Genomic DNA, 20,302 nt, shown 5'->3' on the forward strand with positions numbered 1-20,302 from the left:
CATAAGAATTACCATCAGGCTTTAACTTCTGCTAAATTCTCATGTTCTTGGATTGGTTTTTAGTAAGAATTTGCAAAGGTGCAATGTCCTGACCAACCAGCAGTTCTGAGAATGGTATCAAGAAGTACCTTAGCCAGTGCAGCTACACTGGTTGGTGATGCCCTAACACTATGAGTTTTAAAACGACTTATGTCAATACCAAACGTGCTCTTAATCTAACGAGATACAGCACTCTTAGTAGCTGCTTTGTATGGTTTAACATGGTCTAAACCTAACGCGAAAAGTGCTATCTTCACACGGTAAAGATTCAATATTTCATAAGAGAGGGCGAGTGTTTCATCAGGGTTTCCAAACACGAGAAAGCTGATGAAAGCACGAGGCCGAAGGCCGAGTGTTTTTGTTGTTTTCGAGTGTTTGAAAATCCTGATGAAACATGAAGCTCGAGTTTATGAAATGGCTCCTCAAAAGGGCCTACTTTATTAACAATAAACACAAAAACAGAACGTCCACGTAAATATTCAGTATTTGTGTTGCTTTGTTTCATTGTCGCTTGTGCATGGTTGTTAGTCAGTGTCATGAAAGATGTTGTGTTTTTTCACAACTTCGGCTTTTAATTGAGAGCACTCACCCTTTGCATCGGCGTCCCATTTGCAATGTTGAGTGTTAAAGTGTCTAACCACTTGAACCTTGCACATCTAGTGGCGTAACGGAAACCACGAGTACTAGCAGTTAACTTTTGGAAGGTGAAAGCAGTGTACGTGGAATGTTAAGTCAGTTAAACTCTGGAATGTTCTTGAATTACAATGTAAACGCAAATATTAACTAGAAAGAATGATTATCATAATCCTGGAAGTTAATAAACATTTGTTCAAGTACTGCATTATTTTGAGAATTGATTTCCAAACACACGTGTTTGGATATCCTAACACGTGTGTTTTGATATCTAGTCACGCGTGTCTGGATGTGTTCTTTACCGGGTATCAAGGGCATCCGTGTGACCCAAATGAGGCCACACAATTAGTTAATTACCTCATCCATTATTAATGACTTTGAGAAAACATGTTCGCTTACTCGTGGAATATTTTTAAAGACTGGAAGACAAATTTCTTATCTCTGCGCAGCCATGTAATATCCTCTATTTTATACTCGAGGTTTTTGTCTTATTCAAAATTTTAAAATCTTATTGGCCAAAGCGAGGAATTTGTAAATTAATTTTTCAAAGGTAATACGAATCTTGGCTCAACAATGGAGGTCATCTCGTTCAATAAGCCCAACAAGGGAAGAGTTTATTTATGTAGAGCTACATGAATCAATTAAGTGTTTACGAGTAGGAAGTTTTAAGTGTCTTGAACTCATATTATCTTTTCTTGGGAAAGTGTCTGGAGGTCGAAAAGTGAAGTGTTTTCTGGGATAGCTGAGCTTAAAATTTCTTTTTGGCACCAATCCTCATATCTTCCAGATCTGAATGATTTATAAAGTTGAAATCAAAATTATGTAATCACCATAGGTCAGTGTAGGAAAAATTTGGGCCTTGACAACTGTGAAGCGAACTTTACGCACTCTCTGCAAGCAACGAATAATAAAAGCAGGGATTTGGTTCGTTTCCTTTCATAACTCCTCATAATCAATCGAAGGTTTAAAGACATGTAAAACCGACGAACAATTGAGGTTGAAAACGCTCTTCTTTATTCATCTCATGTTTTTGTACAAGAGAGACTCACACTGATACTGACAAACCCAGTAATCCTCAAACCTCGAGGACTCTTGCCACGGCATGTTCTTCCAGTTGAAACTTCAAACCTTCCTTATCAAGGTTGGTTTTCACAAGGCGGAGATCCACAAAATGGCTCGGTGGCATCTCGTGTATCACCTTCTTGGCCCTGGAGGAAAAAAAATCAAGAATGACCCATGATTTCTCGCTGAAATAGGAATTATAGATATTGAGTCATCTACTTCGACTTCGACAAAGATGAAGACAGTTTCCGAACAGTGCGTTCGAGTTGTAATTATGATCGTAAGCGATCAGAATAATTTCAGAGAAATGCCTACATATAGACCTTTATCCAGCTTTGCAGTTTTGTAATCCGATGCGGTTGAAAAGTTATGATCACAAAATTCGGAAATTTAAGCGAATTTGAATAATGAAGAAAAGTGCAAACCTCAGAGGTGACTCTAAACTGTCGGGTGCACTGCTTCTGAATATATAAGTTATGTTCGCCGCTTCTTGTTACCTAAATTCATAACAATGGACTGAATTTATACTGCAAAGTTACATAACAGTTGGTGCCTTTTTGGGGACTCGGGAGAGAAACCCGTTAAGAACAAGTCAGATACATGTCTGTACACAGCAGTCGAAGCCAACGTAATTACCTGTAATTGTTTTCATATCGACATTTCAGCATTTTCCCTCCTTCGACCAAAAGGTACATGATAGTGTCTCCCTTGATTGTTCCATCACAAGGAGTCATTTTCTCCGAGGTTGGTTCCCAGCCAAGCGTCTTGTTTTGCATGACAGGCCCGTCGATGGGAAAGTTGCCTCCTTGGAAATTGGTCTTGTGCACAAGAGTGTTGCCTTTGAGGCTGTCAAAGTAGAAAGCATTTCAGAACGCAAAATGAATAAAACATACATTTTGAGTCCACCTTGCGAGGTAAAAATATTTTAATGGAATAAAAACCTCTAAATCAACAGGTTAGATTACTATGTTAAAAGAAAAATTAGCCTGAAAGGAAGAAAGTGACGAATGTAGAAAATTAGGTCAATTTTTAATTTTGCATAATCATTTTTGAAAAGCAAGCGGTTGTCGCTGTATTACTGCACTTTTTGAGGCTTCCATGATGATATTCATCATGGAAATCCGTCGTGAATTTTCACTTTTTCATCATGATTTTTGTTTTCAATCATTCACAGATGTAACTCAAAGATCTTTGTCCAATCTGCAAGTTAAAAAAACTGATTAACAGTTAAATAATAAGTAATTACTCACCTCATTTCCACGGTGGCCGTGGCACTCCCTCCATCTTCAAATGTTAATTTCCTGTCGTATGTGAGACCTTCGGGAAATGCTTGCTTGAAATAGTCAGGAATATCAGCAGGATACTTCATAAAACATTTGAATCCATACTTCAAAGTCGGTGCCACTATGTCAACGGCAAATGGAAGGGGTCCGCCCTTTGTAACACGGAATGTCCCCGTTTGTTTGCCTCTGAAATATTCAAATAGAAAAGGATTTTCGATATTGTGGTCTTTCATTAACGAAATCACTAGCATATGACTATTTTGGTGCGTTTTCATCACATAAGTGACTTGTGCACAATGACTTCTGGACGAGTTACTATATAAAGCTTAGATTTATAAACCCCTTTTTTCCAAGACAGCCATACACAGATGACACAAACGGCCAAAGGAAACATAACTGAAATATCCAAATTTGCTTTGGTTAGACCAGCAATGCATACACGCAAAAGGACAATTTACAGGTTGATCGTTATTTCACATAAACGTACTCGTAAGGTTTGCCGGTGCCTTCTCCTTCGATGGTGAACGCATGACCATTGACACAGCCCTCCATAAGCCATGTCATCTTCATGGTATCAGCTAAAACCTGAATATGGAAGAAAATTATCAAAAACCGTCAGGAGAAAAAGATTTTCTGGAGAGGCACTTAACCCGCCTATTCTATTAGCCATGTAAACTACAATTCACTTACATATTTTGAATGAGACATCTTAAAATCTGCTTCGCAAAGTCGAGCAACGAGCACTGTTATCGCCTAAGAGGTGTGTCCTGCAGTTGGATCAAATTGATGGTGAGCCTCTCTGGTTTGCCAAATTTATACAGTGCCACTCAACCCAAAAAGACAATGATCAATTATATGTCTCACGAGCCGGATAACGTGTACACAGATTTATATCCTTTTCCGACGATTCGTGTAATCTTTTAAGCTTGACCGTCCGCCCATTTTGGCCTTGGGAATTATTTTTGCCGAAAATAACAACGTTTTACGTGACCTGTTTTCATAACGACCTAACAAAGCACGAAGGTTCAATATGGCATAAACAGACTCTAAATATACCTAACATCAGTTAATAATGTAACTAAAGAAGTATTACAAACTGTTTTTTTTTCTTTTTCCGAAATGGAACTCGATCGAACCGTGCAATTCCACCGTTCTGGCCTGCAAGACTGGCAGAGTAAGTTTCAAGGCTAATCAGTTATGTAATTATAGACTTAAGTTGCTCCTAGGTATCGAAATATTTCGATAATTATCTGCCTAAGAGAGATAATCAGATGTGACATAAGCAATTGTCGCTTACGTAACACGCTTTTGAGGAAGGGTTCCCTTTTCTTTCTTACATTTGTTCTCTGTCGTTGACAGTTTTAACAGTAAATTCAAACAAAGAGTTAGAAAAGGAAAGAAACGAACTAGGAAAGCCTTCAACGCCCGCGTGCGTTTTACCTCATTTTTAAGCGTTTCCAGCGAGTTACCACTGTCAGATATTTTTAAAACTTATTAAAATGATCTTAAGCGAACCCCTTATTTAGGGCAGACGATTCCTTACAAACTTTGCCAGATGCCGCCGAATGTTACGTAATTCTACCTTGCATAATGTAATATTGTAGAGGTAATATTATAATGATAATAACAGTTTATTAAACGCTCTTGTAGTAACTTACTGAATTAACGAGTTATAATACAATGAAAACTTAAAAACTTGCAAGCCTTTTTATATAAGTACTCAACATTACTATTCCACTTAAGGTTGCTATCGATAAATACTCCTAGAATCTTGTAAGTCGATACACGTTCTATACCTTTGTTGTCTACAACTAATGGTCTTAGAGTAAAGTTAGGATATGACATAAAGTTAATTAACATCTCTTGACATTTAATTGGGTTTAGTCTCATATTGTGATCCACAGAAAAATTATGAATGCCAGAGACGGTCGAATTGAGCAGATTGATAGAGTTCCTGCGTAGCATTTCTATGGTGCCAATCACGAAAAGATTGTTTGTCATTATTGTTAATAGTTAAGTATCATTCCTAATTAAATTACCCGTGGCGCAAACTGCCGCGGGTCGATTTTTCCATTTTTCTATAATATTGACTAAGGTTATGTAATGCAGCGGCGTTGTGTTTTCATGCATAACTTGTATCAAGCAAATTTTTCGCCTGTCACGAAAGAAAAGAAAATTGTAAACCACCAAATGGCGCAAATTCATTGCTTCTTTTGTTTATCGCGGGTGCATTTTTCCATTTTTCTATAATATTGCATAAGGTAATATTGCATAAGGTTATGTAACGCGCAAACTGTCGCGGGTCGATTTTTCCATTTTTCCATAATATTGAATGAGGTAATATTGCATAAGGTTATGTAACTTTTATGGTACCTCCGTAAAGTTTTAACCTGTTTATGACGCGCGCAGCGTCGTTGTGTTTTCACGCATAATTTATATTCTTTCCTACCTTTGAGATCACTAAAAGTTACCATATACAATAGACAAGGGTCGGACTGTTGTTTTCTGTAGTTAAAATTAACAAAACGGTTTTCGTTCTTTAGCTAAAACACAACAAAGGAAGATACCAACTAGAAGTAATCTTGCTTAATTTGAGTTGAATTTTCTCCAAGTGACATTAATTAAATTCTCCAACAATTTCCCCAAACATGAAGTTTGTCGTGCTGATCATTTTGAATTAGAAGGTCAGTTACAAAGGAAGTTTCTTCGCTGTTAACACATCTTGTTTCCTGCTTAATATATCAATATCTTTGCCCGCAAATCCGGCGCGAGTTGCCTAAAGGGTAACTAACGCCAAAATTCTCCCTTTTTTTGGTCCCAATACATTCCTCTTAGGTTAAAGAATCCTAAATGCGCAAATAAACGACATATTGTGTAAAACCAAATTTTTCACACGTAATGCTCAAATAAGCAACCAGCCTCGAACGAACAATTGACCCTGAGTGTCTTCAAATCCACGAAGACACATTTCAGTTTATTTCCTGTTATTTATCTTGTTACACCCTACCCTTGCGGTCAGCGAGAAAGATGGCGGTAATTTTTGAGCTTCGTTAAATTTACAGTGAATTTAGCTTATCAAAGCTGCATTTTCCTCTTTTTTCTTATTTTTTCGCGTTATATGTTGTCCTAATTTATCTACGTACCATTATGGGAGGTCTAACGACAGAAGAATTCAAGAATTTGTTGGAGGAGGCTTTAGAGCCTCTTCGCAGATCGATTGATGAAGTGAAGAAGTCTATCGCCACTGCAAACTCTAATTATTACCAACTACTAACAAAAATATATCATGGATACTACAAACCAGCTAAAAGGTTTAAAGGAATCATTTAACGAACTTGAACAATACTCGAGACGAGACTGCATGGAAATCCGGGGTATTCCAAAGATTTCTAGTGACACGCGGGAAGATACGAACGAAATTGTTGTGGAGCTCGGTCGAAAGATTGGAGTTGACCTGAAAAAAGAGGATATATCAACGAGCCATCGTCTTCCAAGTAAAAGGAAAACGAACGGAGAAACGTGTATTACATGCTAATCCTGATCCTAATATAATGTTTGACTCCTTTTACACTAGAGTCTCATAAAGGCATAATTGATGTTCATTTCCCTCTCATACAACTCTCTCAACGTTTATAAAGAATGAAATCTAAGCCATGGATAACTACCTAAGGTAAAAATTAAATAAATTACTTGTTGAGGATGTTGAATTAAATGATTCTAAGTCAATGGCTGATGCTTTTAATAATTTCTTTGCTAATATTGGAAATAATTTGACAAAGAATATTCCTCGTGTAAATAAATCCTCCATTCGGTACCTCACAGCCCCACCTCAAGACAGAAGACAGTTTCTTTCTATTTCCCACAACAACAGTTGAAATTGAAAATGAAATTATTGTGCGAAATGCTAATAAGTCTACTGGGCCTTACAGCATACTAGTTGCTATTTTAAAAGCTACCAAACATGTTATATCTGCACCTCTAGAAATTATAGTCAATGCCTCTTTTTCTACTGGAATTGTCCCTGATTTACTTAAAATAGCTTAAGTTACCCCTGTTTTTAAAAAGGGTGTGTAAACAAGTTTAAATAATTATCGTCTTATTTCTATTCTCTATCTATTCCACAAGCTGTTAGTAAAGTTAATGCATAAAAAAATTTATAATTTTTGGAGAAGAAAAAATTATTTTATTGTAAGAAGTTTTGCTTCCGTACGGAAACACTCCACGGATCATGCTATCGTAAGCATCATTGACTTGATTCACATGCAATTGACTGCCAGGAATTTTCTTGAAGTACATTTTTGGATTTCAGTAAAGCCTTTGATACTGGAAATCGTAATATCTTGATTGAGAAACTAGATTATTATGGCATACGTGGTGTTACCAAAGATTGGTTCATCTCCTATCTTACAAAAAGATATCAATATGTTTCCTTGGGGCAAACTGAGTCTGATCCTCATCCTGTTTCTTGTGGTGTTCCTCAAGGCTCAGTTCTCGGCCCCATTATTATTTCTTGTAGATATCAATGATTTAAGTAACTGCTCTGAAATTCTAGATTTTCATTTATATGCAGATGATGCCAATCTGTTTTATAAACACAAAAATCTTAAAGTCCTTGAATCCAAACAATGAATTGGTTAATATTCATACTTGGTTGAACTTTGTCATTTTCCACCCTCCACGAAGAAAGTTACCCTTTCATGTCATACTCTCTTTAAATAGCTTTAACTTAAACCAAGAGTACTCAATAAAATATCTGAGTATTGTAATATATTCTAATTAATCTTGGAAAAGTCAAGTACGCCACAATGCTGAAAAGATTAAGCACAACATTGGAATTCTTTCTAAACTTCGTTATTATGTGAATTCAGATATTCTGGTTAAACTATATTATGCTTTAATATATCCTTTCTTAACCTATGGTTTAATTTCTTGGAGTAACACCTCTTCTTCAACTACCCAGCCTTTGTTCGTTTCACAAAAGAGATCAATACGAGTGTTTACTTTCTCTAAATTTCGTGAGCATTCCAGTCCAATTTGCAATGCTTTAATATTGTTAAACTGCCTGACCTTGTCTTTCTTAATATCGCAGTCTTTATGTATAACTTTCACAATAGACGTCTGCCATGTGTGTTTGATACTTTCTTCACACAAGTTAACAAAAGATACATTTATAATACAAGAAGTGTCTGGAATGATCTTTTTGATCAAGAGTGAGTACAAAGAATCGTTCTGACGAAGGGCTGACGCTCGAAACTTTAGCTTTTTTTACTCTTTACGGTGGCCAATTTACGTTTTCAACTCAGTTGTTAACACTAAATTACCTGCTGAGTACAATGAAGATTCATTGATTGCTATCCTTGAAGGCCATTTTGAAAACGTTTCAATCCAGGTCACTTGATGTGATACGTCACACGTGTGTAAGGTAGTGAAAGGCGTCATGTCAAGACCTGAACGGATGTATGTATGAACGTATGTATGTACGAACCGTACCTGAATGAATTTTGCCCTCCCTGTTTGGCTGCTGCCGAAATTTACAAGCGAAAAAAAATTTTTTTTCCATTCTGATATAGGCCACTATTTAGAGAATATGAACTACGAAGTAAGAAATTAAATAACGAAGGTTGAATAATTGAAAGGCGACGGATCGGTTCTCTGTATTCAGAGTCACAGGTTATTTGCACGCCATTCCAAACAGCTGTAAAAAAAAATCTATTCCCATAATTTGTTCTTCCGAACCATTATCGAGTCATATACTTATAGAGATATGTTTAGTCCATGCCGAAAAGTATTGGACTTTAGATTTTGTCCGGTGTATATCACTGTGACCTCAGGCCCATCGGTTCTGGAGTGAGCGTGACTAAGCGCTAAGTATTGTCGCGGATTATGGGAGGTCACTTTCTGGTTTCGTGAACGAAACTCTTCTTTCACGTACCGGAAATATACAAGAATTATACTTTTTTATTATTTATTTTTTTTACGGAGACTGGTGAAGAGCAAAAAGGAAGACTTCTTGCTGCTGTAACTTTTTTTTTATTTCCTTCATCACGTTTCGTCTCTAGCTGAGAGTGCCCCAAGAATGATTACAACTAGCATTGAGCAGCATATATATATATAGCACATTCGTGTGCCTAAGTTTAATGAAAGGTTACTCGTTTCAAAATGTACAACTGTCAGCTGAGTGAACAGTAAATTACTCACGCTCATCTATCGTAACTAAAACAAGCCGACAGCTTGAGATCCTACCAGTTAAAATGAAGTGCTTTGGTAATAAAAAGGAACCGAGTCAGCCACAAACTCGTGCTATGGAAATAACAAGCACGTAATGTTTCTCAATTTACGACCTGAACTTTAAAACATATATATGTTCACGCTCAAGTTATCCAAACCTGTACCACTCTTAGCCGTGTTGACATTTACAATATGGACAGAAAACAACTGGATGTAAAATGAAGAAAACGAAAACCAGGGAAGCGTTGTATAGTGATTCTTTGTACCAAAAAAATGCAGACGGAGCCAGCCTTCACCAGTTTTCCTCAGAGAAAATGACATCTTGTGAAGGAATAATCAGGGAAGACACTATCATGTACCTGATGCTTGAAGGAGGGATATTGCTGAAATGTCGGTGTTAAAACAATTAAAGGTAATTACGTTGGCTTCGACTGCTGTGTACAGACATGTATCTGACTTGATCTTAATGAGTTTCCCTCCCGAGTCCCTAAAAAGTCATCAACTGTTATGTAACTTTGTAGTATAAATTCAGTCCATTGTTATGAAATTACGTAATAAGAAGCGGCGAACTTAACTTCTTGAAGGTGTTGACAGTGATAGGAAATTCTCACTATTCCAAAGAAATACGAATTTCATTCCTGAGGTTGAAAGGTTAGTTATCAACGAAAGAGTCGACCGAAATATTGTCTGAACTAAAATTAGAAAATGACTGTTGGGTGACACATGCATCGTTGAAGTACAAACTATGGGTTGGCGAAATATATCAGAAGCAGTGTACTCGAATGTTGAAAGTCGCTTCCGAGATTAACTTGTTCTTTCATTGGCCTAAATTCGCTAAAATTCCCGAATTTTGTGATCATTACTTTTCGGTAGCATCGGATTACATAATTTCCAAGCTTGATAAAGCTCCAGTTGTGGAAACTTCTCAGATTTTATTTTGATCGCTTACAATCATGATTTCAGCTTGAACGCACTGTTTAGAAACTGTTACCTGGGCTTAGAACATAAGTAGAAGACTCAATATCTACACATCTCATTTCAACGAGAAAATCACGGATCGTTCTTAATTTTTTTTATTATCACACAGCCATTTTGTGGATCTCCGCCTCGTCAAGACCAACCACGATAAGGAAGGTTTGAAGTTTAACCGCAAGAAAATGCCGTGGCAGGAATCTTAGAAGTTTGAGGAGTACAAAGGAATCATAACCATTGTGAATTGTCAATATCGACATGACTACCGCACGTACGTGAGGCGAGTACAGAGCATCATTTCAACCTTAATTGAATGTTGGTTTTGTGTAGTTATTAATTTTATTTTATTTCTGGTCAGGGCTCCCCACAGTTTAGCTTCTGTTCTGTTGTCTTTTGGCTACATTTCTGTTATTACAAAAAGGAAGAAAGCATTCACCTTTAAAACCTACCCGAACAGAACATATTGTCAAATGGAAACGCGAGGGCGTTTGTTTGTGAGAGGTTTAAGTAAAGACAGATGATCTCGATTTTTGAGGCAAGAACAACCGAACAAACTAAAAATAATTTTTTTAATAGAAAAGAATAACAATTTTTTAGTTAAGTTTTTCATAATTATTAACTTTTCCGTTGCATTTTCGTTCTAATAGCCAGGAAAATGCTAGGAAGCTATATTTAAATATTTCAGTTACATAATACTACACGGAATAAAATTATATAACATGGAGCGGGATCCGTTTTTTCACACCTTTACAGAATACTAATAACCAGGAAAATGCTAGGGACCTTAATTTAAATATTTCTATGAGAAAAAAAAGGCAAAATATACATCGCGTACTTGACTGAAAGCTTTGGTTTAGTCTCCTACAGTTACATAATAGTACACGGAGTAAAATTATATAACATGGGGCGGGATCCGTTTTTTCACACCTTTAATTCTTTTTAATAGCAAAAATTTAAAATTTAACATCATGCTCATCAGTTTGTTGCTTTGCTAAATTCTTTTTTAGAATTTACTGTTGAATGTGTTAGTGAGTCAAATTAAACAAGTGCTCTCATATAAACTGAGCGAGAATTATATTTCTTGCGGCATCTTTATTACTTTTGCCTAAAGTCTTTAAATTGTCCGTCATATGTACTACACTCAACACACATTTTAGCTCGATATATGTGAAAATGCGAAAATTTATCGCCGATATTCATGTTTAAAAAATGTATTTTAAAGGGATATCCCAGGCAAAATGATGTTATGTAGAGCAAATTTTGTAGTCTCATCTTTGGTTCTGTTGCATCGTTTCAAAAGATTATTAACAGTCTGTATTCTCTTGATTCGTTCACAATTATTCGCGACTGTGTTTGTTCCTTTCAGGCTCGTTAATTCTTTTTGTTTAACCAGCACGCATGGTAAACTGTTGATTAGATGTTTTTTTCCATTTTGATCTTGTTACCTCGTTCGGTGGCCTTATAGTATATACTTCACTCATTTTGTGTACTGAAATGGTTTGTACTTTGAAAGCCTCAAAGGCAACACTCTCGCGCGTATGACCAATCTTTCCCACCGACGGGCCTGTCGTGGAAAAAAAAGGGAACTTATCGACTCGAAGATGTTAGTAATCAATAATAGTCCTGAAACTCTCTGTACTTCTTCGTAACGAAATAAATTGCTGTTTAATTGGAGAAATACGAATTTCACCTTTGGAGTTGAATGGTAAAGACAAAGAAAGGAGTCTACCAAAATTACTAACGTTAGATTTACTTCGGTCTGCGAGGTTACTAGGGCGTCAAAGTAGATGACTCAATTCTCTCAGTTGACCTCTCATTTTAGCAGGATAATCGCAGGTCGTACTTGATTTTTTCCCTGGAGCCATTTTGTGGATCTCCGCCTCGTCAGACAACCTTGATAAGGAAGGTTTGAAGTTTCAAGTTGAAGAACATGCTGTTGTAAGAATCCTCGAAGTTTGAGAATTTCAAGGGGATCACTGCTATTATGAATTTTCAATATCGCATGAACAACAACGTGAGGTGAATTAAGTACAGCATTTTAAATCTCAAATGAAAGTTGGTTTTGTGTATTTATGAACTTTCCACTGATTTCAAGGAGTTATGATGCCAGAAAGAAAATTCCAGCTCAGCTATCCCAGAAAACACTTTTCGACCTCCAAACACTTTCCCAAAAAAAAAATAATATGAGTTCAAGAAATTTAAAACTTCCTACATGTAAACACTAGCAGCTCTCCATGAATAAACTCTTCCCTCGTTGGACTAATTGAGCGGGATGACCTCCATTGTTGAGCCAAGATTGGTATCACCTTAATAAAGTAAATTCACAAATTCCCCGCTTCGGCCAATAATATTCTAAGATTTTGAACAAGAAAAAACCTTGAGTATAAAGAAGAGGATATTACATGGCCGCGCAAAGATAAGAAATTTGTCTACCGTGTGAAAATATCACTTTTCGCGTGAAATCTTATAATTACTTGGTATTTTATTGGTGTTTTGTATCAGAGGTTTCGTTGAGAGATTTTATTCTGTATTCGATACAAATCTCGCTCTGTCTCTACTTTTAGCTTGGCACCGGCTTTTAACCGAAGTGCAAACGTTAAAGCCTGAATTTTAAAAGAATGAAAACTAATTAAACGCAACCATATTTTTACTCATGATCGAATTATTACATTTTTATATCTCCAGTTTTACTTTCATAATGTCATATTGTATTGCTTTTAATGAGAATTTCTTCATCTTATGTTTGGTACAAACATGTTCTTTTTTTCGCCGTGGTTCCTTGAATGTGCAGTATACTCTAGACGAAAACTTCTGAATAAAATTTCTGCTTTGGAAGATCCTTTTCAATACTTCCAATTTAAATCGAGATGTAATACTTTCGATCTGTGTAAGAGCGGTCCTGGGCATTACGAATCGGAACAAAGTTTTCCCTCAAACTTTGCCCAATAAATGATCTTTTGTAGCAAGTAAATAAAACCACGTTAGTTTATCCAAATACGTTAAAATAAATTTTTGAGCCTTAATAGGCCACTCTGCAAAAGGCCCTTTTTTGACTTCTTGCAACATCGAAAATTTCAAAAGTTGAAAAGCCCGGTCCTCGTATCACACCGCATGCAGCAAAAAAAATATTTTGTATTCTTAAACTGTGTTTCATGTAAGGTATATAAAAAGCATTTGAATTTTGTTATTCATTTAATCAGAGGTTCGTCATAATTTATTAAAAAACACTCGTTTGACAGCTTTCTGAAATTGGCCAAAAGTACTGTTTCTTTTTTGTTCTCAAGTCCAGATCAGACCATCAAAATCTCCGCTTGATCTCTTCTAATAAGATGTTTGGCAGCAGATAAATATCAAAACATCTTGCACTTATTATTTTTCTTCGCCCTGGGCAACTTTCAGCGATTTTGCTAGCGTGACAGACAATTATCAAATTAGTTCATTGAGAAAACTCCGACTGTTTTACATAAGTAGCTCAATAAACTAAGAGTTAAACGAGACTTGCCTATAAGTTGAAGTTTGATGGTAATTCTATTGAGTCATCATGAGGTGCTAGTCACATGAGATTGCGCAATCCAATCCCAGAAATCAACTTTGAAAGGCGAACAAATCTTAATAACTTACATAAGCAAGTAAGGATGGGCATGTGATCCATAGCACCTTATGATGACTCAATAGAATTACCATCAAACTTCAACTTTTGCCAAATTCTCATGTTCTTGGGTTTTCTTTTGTAATACTTTGCAAAGGTGCTGTGTCTTGACCAACCAGCAGTTCGGAGAATGGCATCAAGAAGTACCTTAGCAAGTGTAGCTGCACTGGTTTATGATGCCCTAACACTATGAGGTTTAAAACGACTTATGTCAATACCAGCCAGACCTAAAAGTGCTCTTAATCTAACGAGATATAGTACTCTTATTAGCTGCTTTGTATGGTTTAACATATGTAACAAATAGACTTGTAATACCCTTACGAAGGTGTTTGGTACGTTCCAAATATTCTTTTACAATAAAAACAACACACAGACTAGCATCTAAAGGATAACCTGGGAACTCCAGCTCATGTTCACGTGTACCAGGTTTGGTTTGCTTAAGTTTGTCTCCAATTGAGAACTTCCAACAACATGCTCCAAACGTTCAGGAATTGGAGAGTTTGGCACCTCTCTGTTTAGCAATGGATTCCTCGTCGCCTTATTGGTACGAATCACTCATTTCGTCTCTTTCACACCTTTAATTCTTAAGGAAATGCCTTAAGCAGTAGTGTTCACTACTGCTCAAGTAGTAACACTGCAGTTATGAACACTACTGCACAAGCAGTGTTCATTACTGCGAAGTTCGCTTTCATATTAACGTCTTTCTCCGCAGTTCAAAGATATGACTTTCCAATATTCACAGTCGCTTATTCACCACTTCACGGGTTTATTTTGATCCAACATAATGACCAGTCCCCAGCTGGCATGTTAGCTCAATTGGTAGTGCACTGTACCGGTATCGCAGAAGGTCATGGGTTCAAATCCCTAATAGGCCTGAATTTTTTCAGGCCCTATTTACACTACTGTTCAAGAAGTGTTCACTACTGCTAAGATCGCTTTCACATTTACGTCTTTATCCGTAGTTCAAATATATGCCTTAACTTCAGTAATCATAGCTTACTGGTGTCTTGCCTGTATTAAGGATCTCGAGGTAGCTGCCTTTTGGGTAAGTTAATTGCAAGACACACTGAAAGATATATCGGTTTGTATTAATTCAGTTTTTGTTGATATTTTATAAACTACAAAACAGATGTCCCTGGTGCTAAAACAGTTAGCCCGTGTACAAGGGTCTCGGCGAAAAGCTTGAAGCAAGCATCTGAGTGTGGAGACACGATGTCTTTCTCTCGCGTGACTTCTCGCTCGCGCGTGCTAGTTTTAATCACTCGCGCCCAGTTGACTGAGAGCATGTTGCCCGGCTTGTGTGTAAACATTCATCTAAAACTTAGATCTTTTATCGAAGGCCAGACAGAGATGCTGTTCTAGAAATGTTCGAAATAGCCATGAGCTCACCTATTAGACCAATGTCTTCCAGGCTATCACATAACATCAATGATGAAATGTGGACTCCTTCAGCCGTGTTGGCGCTTGACGAAAGCATATATAGAAATACAGGATTTCAGACCGGCGAGGGGAAATGTCCAAGATCCAGTTCAAGTCTTCAATGCATGCATTGATAGCCTTGCCGATGCTATACAAAAGCTCAGAATTACACATTTAGAATCCCAAGTAGATTGTTGGGAAAAATGGTCCTTTCCTGAAAAATCTGGATTTGTTAGAAAAGCTGGGGAAACGTGCCAGGTGGTGTGCAATGTTATGGCTCCATGAGATGGTAAAGCGTTATTCCTAGCGGTCGTAGACCATGAACAGAAGTGCAAGACATCTATCGATGTTGGCCTTCAAACCCTTATGGTCGCCTATCAGAATGCTCCCACAAAAGCAGTTAAGACTTAAATACTGAGTATTGATGCTGACAGATTCTCAGCCAACGAGTTAAATGCATACATCAGACATTTGAAAACCCCTCCGATAGACAAGTAAAGAGAACAGGAGCACAGGCGGAGAGTGAGGGGCCTGGAGTGTCTACTGAAAAAATCCAGCGTCACAGAATCCGTAAACAACGTAACAGCGTCAGCTGGACCACTTCTTAGAGTTCACTATGAGGCTATATTACTATCAAGACCAGCCTACGGTACTCGCACCATCAAACATAAGAACGGTTAAGAGTTTGTCATACCTAACGTGGTGCGCACAGGGGTTAAGTGCACCATTATTAATATTATCAATACATGAACCATTGCAAAGATTTGGAGAGTACTAGAAGTTCAAAAGGCCACAGAGGAAATCCGATTAAATTATAGACGAACTGGAACGCATGGGAGTAGAACAGGATTGGTGTAAAGAAGTTGGCAAGAGGCTTCAGGAGAGCAAGTTGTATTTCAAGACTACATACCGTAATCATTGCACAAAGGATGATAGCAAATGTGCCGATCACTGTAGGGTCTTTGCACTGAGCTATGCTGTTGACACTGACTTTCAGAGAGTATGCAGTCATAACGCTGTCAATGTTATTAGCCACAAGGGGAGGTGTGTGGATTGTGAGAAGCTGGAGAGTGTTCTTGAAGTAGTAAGAGGTGCTACTTCTGGGTACACAATGCAGTTACAGTTCTTTGAAGTGAGATGGAGTATTTGTAGTAGTTGACTGGGCAATGAAGCTCATAGCGATGAAGTTCTGGGAAAAGCAAGCAGAATGGTTTACCTAGAGGGAAATCAATTGGTATGTGAATAGCGTTGTTGTAAGACAGGAGGAAAGCCTAGAAGTAACCTGTTACGTATACTGCTGTAAAGAAGACTGGTTATCAGTGCTTTCGGTCCTTGAAAGTTTCTTTGTCACCATGAAATTACAAAATTTAGGAATAAAAAAGCCCTTTCTAAGAGGTTGCAGCAGGTTGCTATTAGAACAGTACGCTGGTATCATCCCTACGAGAGCTCAGACATCGCAAGGGAATCGAACTCGTGAGGTACGATCACTCTGAGCCGCAGGCTGGAAAAGATATGTGTGACAGGATTCTGTGTCCGTCGATAGCGTCAGGAGATACTGCAACGGAGGCCATGCCGTTGTTTCTGCCAAAGAATGCATACCGCATTGAAAGAGGGACAGGTCAGGGGAACGATGGCGTCAGTGTGCATAGTCCAGGAACTTGTTCACAAGACCAATTTCCAAGGAGGCAACTTTCCCATTGGCTCTGAACCAACCTCGATGAAAATGACTCCTTGTGATGGAATGATCAAGGGAGACACTATCATGTACCTTTTGGTCGAAGGAGGGAAAATGCTGAAATGTCGATATGAAAACAATTACAGGTAATTACAATGGCTTTGACTGCTGTGTACAAACAAGTACACATATATTCAGGAGCAGTGCAACCGAACGTTTAAAGTCACCTCAGAGGTTTGCTCATGTTTTCTTCGCCAAATTCGCTCAAATTTCCGAATTTTGTGATCACAACTTTTCAACAGATTAACTGCACACCTACATAAAGCTCCAGTGCACATTTCTCTGAATTTATTTTGATCGCTTAAGATCATAAGTACAACTCGAACGCACTGTTCGGAAACTGTCTTCATCTTTGAGGTTACCAGAGCGTCGAAGTAGATGACTTAATAACTAAACCTCTCAATTTAGCAAGAACTCACGGATCATTCTTGTTTTTTTTTCTTCCGCCAGAGCCAAGAAGGTGATACACAAGATGCCACCGAGCCATTTTGTGGATCTCCGCCTTGTCAGAACCAACCTGGATAAAGAAGGTTTGAAGTTTCAACTGGAAGAACATGCTGTGGCAGGAATCCTCGAAGCTTGAGTATTACAGGAGAGTCACTGTGAATTTCAACATTGCTTGTACAACAACATAAGATGAATGAAGAAGAGCGTTTTCAATCTCAAATGGACGTCGGTTTTCCATGTTTTTAAACTCTCGACTGATTATGAGGAGTTATGAAAGGGAAAGAACCAAATCCCTGCCGTTATTGTTCGTTGCTTGCAGAAAGTGCGTAAAGTTCGCTTCACAGTTGTCAAGGTCCGAATTTTTCCTACACTGACCTATGGTGATTACATAATTTTGATTTCAACTTTATAAATCATTTTACTTTTCGACCTCCTGACACTTTCCCAAGAAAAGATAATATGAGGTCAAGGAACTTAAAACTACCTACCCGTAAACACTAAATTGATTCATGCAGCTCTCCATGAATAAACTCTCCCCTCGTTGGATTAATTGTGTGGGATGACCTCCATCGTTGAGCCAAGATTCGCAACACCTTAATAAAGTCAATTCACAAAATTCCCCGCTTCGGCCAATAAGATTTTACAATTTTGAACAAGACAAAAACCTTAGGTATGAACGTGAAAGCCTGAATTTTAAAAGAATGAAATCTAATTAAGCGAAACCATATTTTTACTCATGATCGAAGTTTTACATTTTTATATCTCCAGTTTTACTGTCATAATATCTTATTGTATTGCTTTTAATGAGAATCTATTTTATTTTATGTTTGGTACAAGCGTGTTTTATTCTTCGCGGTGGTTCATTGCATGTGCAATATGCTCTAGACCAAAACTTTCGAAAAAAAGTTTCTACTTGTGAAGATCTTTTTCAATATTTCCAATTTAAATCGAGATGTAATACTTAAGGTCTCTGTAAGAGCGGTCCAGGGCATTTCGCATGGGAAAAAAGTTTTCCCTCGAACTTTCCCCAATACATTATCTTTGGTAGCAGGTAAATAAAACCACATTATTTTCCGGAGATGCGTTAAAATAAAATTTTTTGAGCTCTCCATAGTCAAAGCTGCAAAAGGCCCTTTTTTGACCTCTTGCGACATCGAAAACTTCAATAGTTGAAAAGCCCGGTCCTCGTACCACACTGCAAAAATCTTTTGTATTCTTAAACTGTGTGATATGTAAGGTGTATAAAAAGCATTTTAATTTGATTTTCGTTTATTCAGGGGTTCGTCATAATTCATTTAAAAACTCTTGTTGGAAAGCTTTCTGAGACTGATGAAAAGTACTTTTCTTTCTTGTTTGATATTGCTCAAGTCCAGATCAGACCATCAAAAACTCCGCTTGATTTCATCTAATAAGATGTTTGGAAGCAGAAAAATATAAAAACATCTGGAATTTATTAATTTTCTTCGCCCTGCTCACTTCAAACACTCAGTGATTTAATTAGAGTGATAGCCAATTATCAAATTAGTTCATTGAGCAAATTTCGACCGTTTTTAGAGGCTTTCTCTCTTATTTCCACCCGGTCAATTTCGCGTCAAAAATAATTTTGCCTGAAACTCTGTCAACAGAAAGACTTTACCTAGGAAAGAACTAAATTAGATTTGGTTTGATTCGAAATAATTTTTTGACTGCATTAGGGGCCATAATTATTTCCCAGGTTGACGATTCTATCCTACACAGCCGTTAACTTTAGACCTTTATAGGCAAAAATATGCAAAAACCCCTGTACGTTTTCGATTTTTCAAAAGTTATGACCGTTTGAATCAGCACATGTACGAGCATTCGCGATTTTTTCGCCTACACCAAAATCGAACTACTGGGCAGATTTCGTCATAAATACAGCTAACCTTCGTTGCATCTTGAGTTTATGCGAAATTTTGGATATTCCTCGCTCCCCAAACTGGTGAACTTTATGATAACTCCAGCAAATAACTCCAAACTTCAGCGGTCGGCATCTATCGATACTCTTCTTTGACTCGTTGTTGCGTACTATACTCCAAAACTAAAGCCATGTTTCGCGCTTAATGTCCTGTTGAAACATTGGATTGCAGCTGCATTCTCTTCAAGAATCAGTCCAAGAACTCCTCTTGTAAGTCTATGTGTCGAAGTTTGGGGGCTAAAATTTGGAATTTAAAGCTGAACGATTGCTCTATCGCGCATAACAAAGGTCCGCATCAACCACTGCGGGTGAACCCGCTGACCCTTTTTTTTTCTGGAAGGCTTGCAAGTGTAGTATGGCATGCAAGTGCTTTTTCGAAACAGAGAGGCTTTAGTTTGAAGCGAGTCTTCAGCGAGGTTGAGAAAGCTTTCAGAATGTAGAGGTGATGTCAATGATCATCTACAAGCATGTCACTTAGGTCAGCTTGGAGGAACAGTACAAGAATATGAGCTTATCATTAACAGGTCAGGGTTGCCACACGACCTTTCCCCTGATCAACTTGAAGAACTTTGGATCTGCGAAAAGCATAGAGGAAACATGGGTAAAAACTGGCAACCACGTCGCACTTGCCAGTACCCGCTGCACAACGGCCGGAAAAAGCAGCTAAATACTAGAAATGCAGTTCATCTCGACATGTCAAGGAAAATTAACACTATCTTTGTAGAACTCGTTCCAACAGGTTCCCGTTAGTGATTTTTATGTAAATTCTAGCTTACTAACCAGGTATTGTCCTGAAATGTGGGGCAGGGTTTAAATTAAGATGATATATACACATATATTGAGGTGCGGTTAATGTCAGTCATTCAGTATTTTGGAAATTGATGAACATTTGGGCCAAA

At 37.6% G+C, this 20,302-nt stretch overlaps 2 protein-coding genes across 2 annotated transcripts; one reads left to right on the top strand and one right to left on the bottom strand.

Annotated features, from left to right (window-relative positions):
* Positions 1-1,663: 1,663 nt before the first annotated feature.
* LOC136280198 (GFP-like fluorescent chromoprotein amFP486) lies at positions 1,664-3,863 on the bottom strand. Its single transcript, XM_066164980.1, has 5 exons — positions 3,708-3,863; positions 3,505-3,602; positions 2,985-3,203; positions 2,371-2,580; positions 1,664-1,880 (listed from the first exon to the last, which is right to left on the bottom strand). The coding sequence occupies exons 1-5, from the start codon at positions 3,723-3,725 to the stop codon at positions 1,748-1,750; spliced, it is 678 nt and encodes a 225-aa protein (XP_066021077.1). The 5' UTR covers positions 3,726-3,863; the 3' UTR covers positions 1,664-1,747.
* A 13,052-nt stretch (positions 3,864-16,915) lies between these two features.
* Positions 16,916-17,603, top strand: LOC136284074 (GFP-like fluorescent chromoprotein amFP486). The gene is made up of 2 exons (XM_066173869.1): positions 16,916-17,106; positions 17,471-17,603. Exons 1-2 carry the CDS (start codon positions 16,916-16,918, stop codon positions 17,601-17,603), a joined length of 324 nt encoding a protein of 107 aa, XP_066029966.1.
* The last annotated feature ends 2,699 nt before the right edge of the window (positions 17,604-20,302 follow it).

Source organism: Pocillopora verrucosa, chromosome 1 (genome assembly GCF_036669915.1).
Source record: "Pocillopora verrucosa isolate sample1 chromosome 1, ASM3666991v2, whole genome shotgun sequence".
In the NCBI taxonomy this organism is placed as follows: Eukaryota; Metazoa; Cnidaria; class Anthozoa; order Scleractinia; family Pocilloporidae; genus Pocillopora; species Pocillopora verrucosa.

What these genes read in the sequence shown, in the direction of transcription:
- LOC136280198 (XM_066164980.1), bottom strand. An exon ending in GGCACCGGCAAACCTTACGA is followed by an intron (nt 3,204 to 3,504) that starts GTACGTTTATGT and finishes TGAATATTTCAG; the next exon opens with AGGCAAACAAACGGGGACAT. An exon ending in CGATATGAAAACAATTACAG is followed by an intron (nt 1,881 to 2,370) that starts GTAATTACGTTG and finishes TTTTTCCTCCAG; the next exon opens with GGCCAAGAAGGTGATACACG.
- LOC136284074 (XM_066173869.1), top strand. Translation starts at nt 16,916, where the DNA reads ATGGCGTCAGTGTGCATAGTCCAGGAACTTGTTCACAAGACCAATTTC. An exon ending in CGATATGAAAACAATTACAG is followed by an intron (nt 17,107 to 17,470) that starts GTAATTACAATG and finishes TTCTTCCGCCAG; the next exon opens with AGCCAAGAAGGTGATACACA.